The 12,442-nt window shown below is 40.6% G+C and overlaps 3 protein-coding genes across 3 annotated transcripts; 1 reads left to right on the top strand and 2 right to left on the bottom strand.

Moving 5' to 3' along the window:
• Positions 1-85: 85 nt before the first annotated feature.
• Positions 86-3,502, bottom strand: GRR1 (SCF ubiquitin ligase complex subunit GRR1; the record flags this gene model as incomplete). The annotated part of the gene is made up of 1 exon (XM_022607559.1): positions 86-3,502. The coding sequence occupies one exon, from the start codon at positions 3,500-3,502 to the stop codon at positions 86-88; it is 3,417 nt and encodes a 1,138-aa protein (XP_022464143.1).
• A 616-nt stretch (positions 3,503-4,118) lies between these two features.
• JSN1 (Jsn1p) lies at positions 4,119-7,427 on the bottom strand (the record flags this gene model as incomplete). The annotated part of the gene is made up of 1 exon (XM_022607558.1): positions 4,119-7,427. One exon carries the CDS (start codon positions 7,425-7,427, stop codon positions 4,119-4,121), a length of 3,309 nt encoding a protein of 1,102 aa, XP_022464142.1.
• Positions 7,428-8,415: 988 nt separating this feature from the next.
• Positions 8,416-12,390, top strand: BUD4 (Bud4p; the record flags this gene model as incomplete). The annotated part of the gene is made up of 1 exon (XM_022607557.1): positions 8,416-12,390. One exon carries the CDS (start codon positions 8,416-8,418, stop codon positions 12,388-12,390), a length of 3,975 nt encoding a protein of 1,324 aa, XP_022464141.1.
• Between the last annotated feature and the right edge of the window lie 52 nt (positions 12,391-12,442).

Raw genomic sequence — 12,442 nt, 5'->3', positions numbered from 1 at the left:
GATGTGACTAAACATAGACATTATTAGATTCATCCAGCATAGTTTATTTGTAATATACGCATGGGTGTATCATTAAAAATTGGATCTAAGCATCATCATCCATCATCTCCTCATCTGGGGTGTCAGATCTTCCCCCGTTATTACCCTCATTCGCATTATCTTGTGTCACATTGGCAGTTGTATTGCTCAAACCGAGCTGTATGGTTCTGAGTTGATCTGGAGTCAGCGTAGCTCTTTGTCCCATTCTTCCCAAAAATTGGAGACCCTGTCTTTGACGATCAAGAGCATCCCTTGCGGTAGTCTCATCAGTCTCCCTCGGTATACCATTGAAGTTCCCGCTATTGTCAGCTGCACTTAAGATGCTCGTAAAATTCTCGATGACATTTGTGCTTGAGGATTCATTTCTTTCATTGGCCAGAATGATCTCCCTCTGTCTAGTAAAAGCAGCAATACTCTCTTTTAGATAAAGTCTCAGTACAACAGTTGTCACTTGATACTTTCCTAGCAGAATTTGAAATTTGTCAAAATGGATATGACGCCACACGTACAGACTGTCTATGTCGCTTTGTATACCCGACGCAAAAACTCGATCTTGAATCTGGCAGATCAGTCTGTTTAATTCAACCATTTGAATATATATCTGTGCCATTTCGTGCAACAAAAATCCCGTAAATTGAAATTGAATCCGGGCTAAACTGGCTACATTGACTTCAAAATCATCGATCCGCTCATTCAATTCATGGTACTTTCTGGTGACATGTAGCATTTCTTCGTTTAAATCTCTATTCCCCCCTGGGGCCATGATAACGTTAGTATCTTCGTATTCGTATGCATAAGGATCTTCGCAATAATTTGTATCAACAAGATGAAACAAATGAGACACGTCATGATCTGGCTGACTGAACTTCAAGAGTGACTCATTATTTGACCAAGTGAACAGATCCTCCATATTTTCAAAATCAATGTTTTGTATGTTTAGATCATTCGCCAAATCTGGAAGCTGGTTAAGTCCCGTAGCCGTTAATATTGCGACTGATTCATGATTCAAGTTGAATGTGATTCTGTCAATTGCCTCGGATTGCGATTCATTTGGTTCTATTAAATTGTTTTTGATAATTAGTTTAGTCAAAATATCATTTATATCCGTCTGTGGTTCTGTTGTTTCCGGGGTTAGTTTCATCAGATAATTTCGTAGTTTATGCACACCTTTCCCAGAGAAAACACAAAATATCTGTCGTTGATTTTCACTGAAATCTGGAGGCGCAGGTCTACAAAACTGTGTAATATCCTGTCGAAGGAATGATGGTACAGCAGTTAAAGACAGGTGTGAAAGTCTGGGACATGCCATTAGTAATTCATAAATTGGATATATTGTTAGGTTTGAACAATAAGATAAATGCACCCTTTCCAAACTATCTCCTCTCCCCCTAAGCGCAATCATGTTAAGTAAACCTTCGTCCGTCATTTGTGTACACTTAACCAGACCAATTCTCTTCAACTTTTGTAGGTCAGAAAGTTCATAAAGCGTACGATTTGTCAAATTGGTGCAACAGGCAAAATCAACGTACTGGATTCTGGGGCACGATTGCACCAGTATTCTAACTCCTTGGTCAGTAATGTTGAAGCAATGACCAAAGTGTACTTGCTGTAAATTTTTTACCAGCCTTGATAGATTGAATAATGACGTGTCAGTGATTCGGCTGCACTTCCCCAAATAAATATTTCTGAGTTTGGGAGAAAGGTCGACCAACCGCTCTACTGTTTTGTCAGTAATATTTTCACAGCTCGAGAAGTCGATTAATCGTAAAGCTGGTAACTGATCTACAGTCTTTGATAGCTCATGCAATAAATTATCCGATATGTTCTCGTTATGAGTTACCTTGAACTCTCGCAATTGTGGTAGTTTAGTAAACAGTTTCAACAAGCTTGAATCATGCACATTTGGACATGAGGTGATATCTACCTCAACCAACATCGGGCATTTGTCAGCCAACTTTTCAACTATTTCGTCATTAATATTTGTATTAGCAGTTATCTTGACTCGTTTTAACATTGGGGCATGAATGATGAAGGTGTTTAGCGCATTAAAGCTGACGTTTTTGGCCATTGGAACGTAGAATCCCTGCACTCGTCTACAGCTTTCTGCTAAGGTGTTAAAAACGTCGTCTTGAATGTCCCTAATGCCAGTTATATCAACACTTTGTAGAAATCTGCATCCTTTTAGAACTGCAGATATCGGTTTGCTAGAGATATTCTTGCAGAAAACCAATGTTAGTCGCTCTAGGTTGTGGCAACCAACAAAGTACGAAAGTTGTTCGTCATTCAGATAGTCTCCTACAAAAGAGAAATTCAACCGTTTTATCATTAAGCGGTAATTGAACACAGTCTGAAAAGAAGGTAGCTTCATTGTTCTTAAAAATAACTTCAACTGTCTCTCTTGGTTTATATGCGGTCTGTAATACAGAATCTTCACTATTATCAGTGCCCAGAGTTTACAGACAGTCAAAAGATTTACAATGTCAGCTTTAAACCCAATCTTGTCCAAAACAAGATGCAAAATTTCAGATGGAAGCTTATGCAAAGGGAAGGTTCGATCAGGTTGAACGTGTCGTTCGTTCACAAACAATGTTGATAGTGTGTTCGCAACGGGAAGAGACGACATTGGTAGCGCGGGAAAGTTTGGAGGAATATCATCAGTGTACTTCGATAGTTCAGCCATATGGTCAGCAGTATTGGTTAACTCCCAGATATCTAATTCTGCTATCCAACTCCGAAATTTGTTGGTGGGATTCACTGCAGGTTTCCCGTCTGACTTCAACTGGGAATACAACTGAAACTCCTTCTTAAACTCTTTTATGATCTCCGATGTTTTGATTCTTAGCCTTTGCAATTCGATTGTTTCCAATTCAACAGCTCTCATTCGTATTCTTTGGAGCTTGTTGATATGGTTAGTGATTTGCGGGTCATTCATATGGTCCATTTTTTTCAGGCGCAACTTGTATAGCTCAATTTCAGATAATATCCGGTGTCGTCTATTATCAATCACGCCTAGGCATGCTTCTATTTTCCTGTTTAATTCGGTTTGAAACAGCTGAATACTTTCAAGATCCGATGGGCTGAGTTCGAAGGAAAAATCAGAGAAGTCTGTCTTCGGAAAATTGTGCATGCTTAACCTCTCTTTGTTGTTATCTAAAAAGGGAAGATCAAAATTTGTGTCATTAGAATCTTGTATACCGTTCATTCTCATTGGGGAATGCAAATCAATGGAAGAATTTATTGCGGTTTCAGCGTTACGATTTCTAGCTTCTGTTATGTGCGTGGGATTAAGTCTGGCACCCCCCTGTACATTGTTTGGGGAGAAAAATCGCCTTTCATTTTGAATATTTGATGACTGCCTGCCTTCTTCGTGATGTTGCTGCCTTTCTTGCGGCAGCCTGATTCCTCTATGTTGCAGATTATAGGGATTTTGATGTTGTCCACCATTTAAATTATTTTGTTCCATGCTGAACTACCTACTTCGTTAAAAGAAGATGTAGTGTTTGTGATTGTTTGGGGTAATGGTAGGAGCAGAGTGGTTTCCCCGTAGTGTAAAGTTCGGAGGGTGGATAATCAAAAATCGCCTTCTTGGATCAGGCTCAAACAAGGATGTCAGTGCCCCTATGCTCCAATATCGTTCCTCTTATATGCCGTTCCTCAGAAAGATTATATAGGTGGAGGCAGCTGTACACTGTTTGATGTGTTGGGCTGGCAAAACTGTAAAGGGAACAATATATAGATTACACTTATGTGTTTTAACTTTTCCTCAGAAACTTTTTTTGCTATTCCTTCAATCATTTCCTACGATTGATATCTACCGAATCTTAAGGTCCTATTAAAGCCGCTTGCTAAGATTGAATAGATCCAGTAACGCCTTGGTAGATCTATCTGCAGTATATCAGTCTCAAGAGTAAAAGATTTAGGTAATATATATTGATATATTTGGAGTATCCCGTTGGAGGGGGTTGTCAAAAAACATCATGTGATTTATGCGCTCTATTAGTCATTAAAAAATATGTATATAAAGATGCTCCAAGAGCACAGCATTAAGGAGTTACTGGGTCAAACTTAAGTATTTGATCTTATTTACGGGGATTTCCGTTTCCTTTTGGCCCGTTTGGTCCATTACTATGATTAGTGACACTTAACTGCGGTAACGAGATGTGTGTATCATTTCCCAAGTAAAACATGTCCAGTTGGGATGATATTTCATCTGCAATATGTGAGGTCCGACCAGAGCCGTTCGTGCTGACGTTGCCGCTTGGCATTGACGACATATTTGGAGCATTTCCTGGGCCTGGAAATCCTCCAGCTGGAAACATACCCGGATAGTTGTAGTAGCCCAGCCCACTCGGTATTCCAGCGCCTTGGGTAGGGCCCACACCACCCGAAGGAGCAACAGTGGGCTGTGTCCCTACTGCGGATCCATTTGTAGGTGCCAATTGGTGTTGTCTTGACCCATTGCTACGGACACTAGACATCGATTGTCCTCTTCCGTGTGTCGCATTATCTTGGCCAAAGGGGTGGGAACCACTCTTCCTATGCTTGGGTTGAGCACCACCTGTCGTTGCATTCGTCGATGGAGTCAAACCAACTTCCTCCATCAAGCGACGGTGCTGTTGCGCAGATGGAGTTTCTTGCAAAACTCTACACACCTTCTTTACGATGCGAGATCTGAGGTCATCTTCAAGTAGCGGCATGGAAAGTACCTTGTAAATAAATGTGGGGCCGTGCGATGAGTCACTTAAGATCTGTTTTAGTACAGTTGGAGGTTCTTCCGAATCGTAGTCCCCAAACAATGCTTTAAGTGTGGTCTTTCTAGCGGTGTCATCCCCTCGATAGTTTAAAATTTTTAATATGGTAAGTGAGGCTAGTCTATGGCGGCACAATTCCACAATATAAGGCGTTAAACGTGGTACGAGAATAGAGTGTCTGTTTGAAAGAACGCAGGTGTCTAAGAACCAAGTCAATAACAGGGTGCTATTGCTATTAGTGGCCAGATACTTTGCGTATAGTACAATCATACTACTCAAAACTAATGTTTGTGCTGGTGTGACAATGTCATGTGCCTCCAAGCATGCTCTGACAGCCCTGGCACCGTATCTATTCTGAACAATAGTCCAAAAATTAGCGGTGATGCTTTCGAAGATAAAGCTGTTCCACGGGAATCCAAACTTCAAAACACATTGAATGACGTAGTTACCGAACTGGTCCGTAAATAGTGGAACACAGTAGCTCTCAATGCCTTTTGTCACTAGCATAATTTGTCTTGGGGTTTTTGCCCTTGTGATAATTTTTTGGCATGCCCATGTACCATTTTTATGCACACCCATTGATGTCAAATACTTGCTCGTTTTCCTTAGCATAATATCCTTGATGATATCCGAAGCCTTTTCAAACATTTTTTGGACAACCGTATTGCCTAGGTAATCCGAACTTAATTCTGGCAGTTCGTCAAGCATGCAAATTGCTAATTGTTCCAATTCTAATTGCGACAAACTGTCGCTGTCAATACTCTTTCTCAGTTCTCTTAACTTTGGTGCATCGAATGCTTTGTTTGACACTGGCTCAGGAAGAGGTCCAAAATCAGTAATATCGACAGTGCCCTTGAAGTCGTAAGATTTGTTCAGTAGGGTGCTGATTTCAGCAGCATTTGGGCTAACCTCGAATGAGCTGATGATGTTTTCTAATTCGTTTTTCTCATGCAGTAGTACTGGTGGGGGTAGAGGGAATGGGCAATGTTCTTTTTCGGTTGCATTTCCATGCGAGGCATAAGACTGACCATGACTTTGATATCCAGCACCGCTAGAGGAACCTTGTTGGTGGTGCGATTGTTGGATATGTTGCGGTGGGGCTGCCGATGGTTGTTGTGTCTGCTGGTAGTATTGGTTGAAAACAGGAACAGACACATTTCCCTGTTGTTGAAAAGTAACAGCACCATTGAACAATTGTTCCTGTAACAAAGGTTGGGAAAGCATAGGTTCGCGACCTCCCAATACATTTTGTTGATTTCCGCTCAGTTGGGAGACTTGGTGGTGATGCATTGGTAGAATCTTCGCAAAATAAACACTACTTGGAGCACCAGTCATTGAAACCTCTTTCCCTTGGAGAGCACCTAACGCTCGAACTGCGCTATCGACAGAATCTAGTTCTACTAAAGCCACGTTGATACCCCTCAAAGTTCTCGCGGATTTAACTTCGCCGAATTGCGAGCATAAGGTCGCCAAGGATGTACTAGTCAAGTTGATTGCATTAGTCAAATGTGGTTGTTGTAACTGTAGCGGATACACGTTAGAAATGGATATAGTATTTGTAGGAAGTAGGCTTGCAATTTGGTTGATTGGTGGAACGGTTGGATCAGTGGAAACCCAGTTGATAGATCTTGGGTCGATGTCGTCACACACAAATGGTGGATCATTTGTGCCAGTCGTGTTCATACTATTGCCAAGAGGTATCTGGTTAGGGTTATGGCCATAACTAGATCCCGCACGAGGTCTACCATTGTGTTCATATAATTGCGCGTCCATGTAGATGCTTGATGCATTTGACAGAGATCTCGGCCTGTTTGAGGACCAAACGCTGCTATTTCCAGGAACCGTTAGATTGTTTATAACGTTATTTGCTGCAATACCGGGCTGATCATTGAGAATATTGGAAGTTGTGCGCGTAAGAGCATCGTAGTAGATTTTATTGGTAGTATTTGTTGGGAGATGGTGCAATGCGTGTTGAGGTAGTTCCGGAGCGTTGATGTTAGTTGACCAGATGTTATTCGCTGTACCACCTTGTGACAGTGATGTTAACTGTGAGGACATAGTATTATTTCTTGTTCTTGAAGGGTGTGGTTGTAAGCCAGACGAAAAAGTGAATGAATCACTCGAAGTTCTTGGTACATCCAACATATGGTTGGTGGAGTCTGGGAAATGTATGACCTCCTGGGGAGGTGTCAAGTGTCCAAGCTTCGTATTGTCCAGTGGCAACTCCTTCAACGGCGCTGTGTTGCTTGTTAGAATCACATTACCACTCCGACTTCCCGCACTGCCAGGCATGCTCATGCTCGAATTAGGACTTTCTAGGCTTGAGGTTGTGTTACTCGTGTTTGCTTGACTAGTGCCGTCTTCTTCGTTACTTTTGGAGCCCTTTTTTGAGTGATGCAATTTTGCGCTGATGGATGGGAGTAGGTTACTTAAAGTATTTGAGAACTTCCCGGCACGAGCTCTATACGAGCCAAGTTTTTGAGGAGCTGCTTGTTCCATCAAAATAACATCTTCTTCGTAAATTGGTATGGTAATGCCGGGATCAATGACTTCCGGTATATTTATCAAATTATTACCATTGTAGTTGGCGTTTTCACCGCCAGTGGTGGCATTGGTTTGTTTTTTGTCACCAACCATAATATCCGTAACAAACGCTGCAGGAACGGTTAGATCTCTTTCGTGGTATCAAAATGGGAATAAACTTTAGAACACGGTGTGAATTGTTTCAGCACTGTAAAACAAATAGCAGACAATTGTATTATTCCAAATAATCGCTATACCAATCAAATTAGGTACAGAAAACACTTCTGACAGGACACCAGATGGAAAGGTTACAGGTGTATTCCGGGCTATGGAACGAGACCACTAAGTGATTGGAAAAAAGAAGGAAAAAACAACTCAATAATAGAAAAGTAAGTTTGTTTTTCTAGCAAACAGCTGATCACAGGGTAAGAAGAACGCTAATCAATTTCAATATCAAATAGCTTCAAGCACCCCTAATACGTAACGCTTTCGACTTGTTCCTAATACCGATTTGGCAAAGCAGCCTTCAACTTGGAATATGCTAAGCCTTAGAAGAGAAATATTGAATAAACTATAATGAAAAGAAAAACTAAAACAAGGCCCCTATCCACCCTGCCACGTGACTTTTTGGTCATGTGATCTTGAGCTGTTTTCTGTTGTTTTTCTCGAGATAATAAATGCTGCTCTTTTGGGAAATTGTTGAAGACACTTTCCCTTTTTGTACCGCGATCCGTTGCCCTTTGGGTATCTTGTCCCTTTTGGGCCAAAAAATTGCCTAATATGGTAAAATGTAAACAGGAAGAGATGTATATCAGAGAGGTTGGCTTCCTTGACGGTGTTTCGGAAAAGGACTAAAGACAGTTGAAGAGAATATTCAAGCTGGGGAGTTGTAGGCATAGCGTTCCTGCTCTACTCTCCGCGATCTGCAATCAATTTTGAATTAGCTTCCTGACAGTACGCGTTAGTTGTTGTATTTCGTTTACTTTACTCAACCGAATAAGCCTTTGACTTGTTTCAAGTTCCAGAATTCGATATTGATCAGGCATAAAGTCATTTGTCCTTTCATTGTAACAATATCACTTTTCAGCCTGGTTACACAAAAATGTCGGTAAATAATCCGGATGCTACTCTGGATCTATTATACCAGAATTTGGAGCAGTCCATTTTGGAGATAAACCATAGTGATAGAGAGGAAAACCATTTGACGGTGGAAAATTTAGAGAATGAGCATTTCCTGGAATCTGGAACAGATATGTTCCTCCCTCCTTCTAATGTAATGCGTGAAACAGAAAACAGTCAGGCCAGTCAGCACTTATCTTCGCCCTTTAGATTGGACGTGGCTAGTAGCGGTGACACAAAAAGTCTTCAAGGAGCTAGCGACACTACCCCCATTTCTATTAGTAACGAATTCAAAGATAACCATAAAGTTAGCGATAATAATTACAATCTGGAACTCCTTTCAGGACGAACATACATAGAATACTCTACAACACGCTCAAATTTAAGAAGCCCTAATTCAATAAAACTGAAGGAGATGATATATGATGAAGAAGAGCTAAGTAAGGACAAAACCTCTTCTGATCCGCAATTGTCAGCAACTTTAAATATGGAGTCTGCTACTGCAGATTTACCATTTGACTCGATGACACCATTCAAAGTAAAACATGATGAGTCTGTCAGTGAAAAAGATGCTGAGACAGGAAGCACCGAATTATCATTAGTGTCCGGTGTCGACTCGTCCCTACAGGTTATGCAACCACCACCGGAGGTATCGTTAACAAATACGGTAAAAATAAATCATTTCATATCAGGGAATGATGGTGAAAACCCTCCCTCACGACTCTCATCAGGATCTTCATACGATAACGAACGAACCGAACTTTCTACAACAATTCAGAGCGATCATTTTCGTTTATTGGAGGACAGCGTAGCTCAAGAAGACAAGCAACAGTCACTATCAGATATATCCAGTTCGTCTATAAATGAACTGGTTCGCCCATTAGTGGATGGAAAATCTGAACGGCTTTCTCCATATCGGTTCCCCAAAGATGAGAAAATGGAAAGTGTTGTTACTTCCATCGGTGATTATAAGTCTGCTAAGTTTTCTCAAACCCAGTCAAATCTTGCTTCATCAGTATCATCTTCAAGTGCTGATGACGAAATTTATTTCGAAGGTCTCAAACTGTTAGATACCATAAATGGTGTAGGGAGTACTCAGGATTTGGATGTGACTTCCAGCTGTACTGACGATGAAAAGAACTTAAATACTGGGGATAACCTAAAGACACATGATATAACAAGAAACAAAGAAGACAGCGATGATGGTGAGAGAACGACTAGCAACACTTCATATCCTTCTTCAAAGCATGCTTTTCCTTCTGGCAGTAACTTGACAGCTACAAATAATGAAATGAAACCACTTGACTCTTTGCCGCTAGCAGAAAATGCTGACGATGCAGCTGGTAAAAGCTACCTCGCGACAAAAGACATTCCTGGGTATGAAACGAATTCCAATCATAGTCAAATTATGTCAGAATCTTTCTTGGATAAAGAGGTATCAACAATTAAACACTCAATGGCAGAAGCTTCTTTAACCGAGATGGTGGAAAGTCGTAGTATGATAATTTCAAATAACTCTGAAAGCATTGGGACAAAAATCACTATGAGATCCTTTTCGGTTCCTATATTGACACAAGCTCTTGACGAAAAAGATCTAAGAAAGCTAATATCTTTAGAACTGTCAGTCAAGGAACCCCTTTTGGACCACAAGAATGTTAAAGGAAATGATATTAACGAGTTTGTTACAGAAAACGAATCTATCTCTAGCATAGTACACTCAATGAATAACGAACACCCTAAAACTTCAGAGCCACCTGTTGAACAGAATATAAGTTCTATTTCATCGAGCGAAGATCTGGATGAAATAGAAATGGCAATTGAAAATTTACGTATCGAAGGTGCAAAGGAAAGTGGTGAAACCAAAAAAGACTCAGATGCAGGAATTGAACTGCAATTTCCTAATCAGTCCAATTTTGACTCTAGAGCAGCTTCAGGGGTCTCAATTCCCTTCAGTGATACTCCTCCGACTTTACCGAATTTGCCTAAACTAGACCCGTTATTTGACGACGCTTTGTTCAAAGATGATACAGAAACTTCCACTGATTCGATCAAAAAAAATATAGAGAAGAACCCAACCAACTATTTGGCAATATGGCATTTGCAAGAAGTCACCAAACCAGTTTCGAATACAGATAACGTTACTATCAAGAAGGAACCAAAAAAATCAAAGCTGGAATCCAAACAATTTAGTTGTACATTTAAACCTCGCATAGTCCATAGCACGAAAATACACTACTCCGAGAAAAGACAAAATCCTGAAACAGATTCAATTTCGTTTAGTAAGGATTTTGAAGGAGCAATAGAAGAGCTGATGTCGGAACCTCAATCACCAAGAATAGGCAGTTTGGGGAGCGGACCTCATCAAATATGGAGAAATAACGTCGTCGAACTATCCGATATTAATAAAAGAAAAGCTTTTAGCATAGGCAGGATTTTTGGTCCTGAAGTGGAATCCTCGGGTATTGTTAAATCCTCAAGTAACAGGGCTTGCGTGGAAAAGGCGGCAAGTGTGAAGAGTTATGAAGCCGACGTCGAGACGACGAATGAGTTTATTGGGAGCGATTTCTCAGAAATAGACGCCACCCCTGTCACCAATACCAGTGAAAAAGTTGTCTCCACTCCTGTCAAAGGCGTCCCTTTTAACACAAACCATATTAGCAGTCCGTTTAAAGTTGTTCCAAAAAGGTTACAGGGGGAATCTTCTAAGGCTAATGAACGCTTGTTGTTTTCTGATATAAGTCGTCCAACATCAAAAGCAGGAAAGTTGGAGGAGGACGTAAGGAATTTCAGCGTTTTAGATATGCCTAATACGGTACAAGAAAAAAGTGTGGTAGAAGAACCTAAGGAAAAACTTCTCGATTATGGAATTGTATACCTTTTCCTGGATCGTATCAAAGTAGAATTGGATGGTATCAAGCACCACAATGCGACTTTCTCCTTAGAGATCGATAATGGGCTAAACGTTACCAACACACCCTGGAGCACACTTGACTCTAGCAAGTATCTAGTTCTTAATAGGGAACTTGAGATTCCAATAACGAATCACCATCAGCAGATGAACATTACGTTGAAATGTAAATTTGACAGACCAGAAACTCAGTTGGTTGAGGCTATCCACAAAGTGAAAGTCGGTAAAGCATTTGGAGGATTGGGCAAGAATAGATATAGATATGAGAAGAAATTCGTTCAAAAAAAAATAGCTAAAGACAGCTGGGACTATCTTTTCGCCTTGGATGGATCTTTTGGGCGTGCTATCATAACGCTAAATGAGGCATTCTTGGATGCTATTGCCTTCAAGGTCGATGAAAAGTTTAGTGAAAATATGATGAACAAATGGGCAAGAATTTTTGGGCAATCAGATGGGGATAAGCCATTGCGTGAACTGCCACATAGACTACCTTATTCTATTGGGAAATTAAAGTACCAGTGCTCCTTCATCAAAAGAACTTCGAATCTGGAAACTTTCCCCAGTACCTTTGAGGCTGCGAAAAAAGTTGTGCAGGAGTATCAGTATCAACAGGGCATATACAAAGAGGGACGCTTGTTGCAAGACGGTGGGGACTTGGATGGTGTGCTTCAAAACAGACTTTTCAAGCTAAAGGGGACTAGACTTATTGGCTATAACGAGAGTTCTATGAAAGCGAAAATCAAAATCAATTTACTCAATGTTGATGTCGTGGTGGATAGTGAGCAGATTTCAAAGAAAGGGAGAAATTTCACAGACTTGTTTCTCTTTGGCGAATCCTGCTTCCAACTTGTTTTCAAGGATGGTGAATCTATAACCTTCATTTCGCAGAACTGCTTGGAAGAAACCAAAGAGTGGTTTGCTATCCTCAAGAAAATTGTAGAGTTGAATGTAACCCATCAACCATGGGTCAAGCAACTCTCTCAAAACGTAAGGACAGAAAAGACTGATGATGTTCGAATTCGTATGAAGAACTATTATATTGATATTTAAACTTTCTTGTAATTTACATAACTAATCAATGGACAATAATAACGTGCCCCCT

The sequence above is a fragment of the Huiozyma naganishii genome, chromosome 4, assembly GCF_000348985.1.
Source record: "Huiozyma naganishii CBS 8797 chromosome 4, complete genome".
Classification (NCBI taxonomy): domain Eukaryota; kingdom Fungi; phylum Ascomycota; class Saccharomycetes; order Saccharomycetales; family Saccharomycetaceae; genus Huiozyma; species Huiozyma naganishii.
The sequence above is the reverse complement of the archived record's forward strand: the minus strand, read 5'-3'. Positions and strand labels throughout refer to the sequence as shown.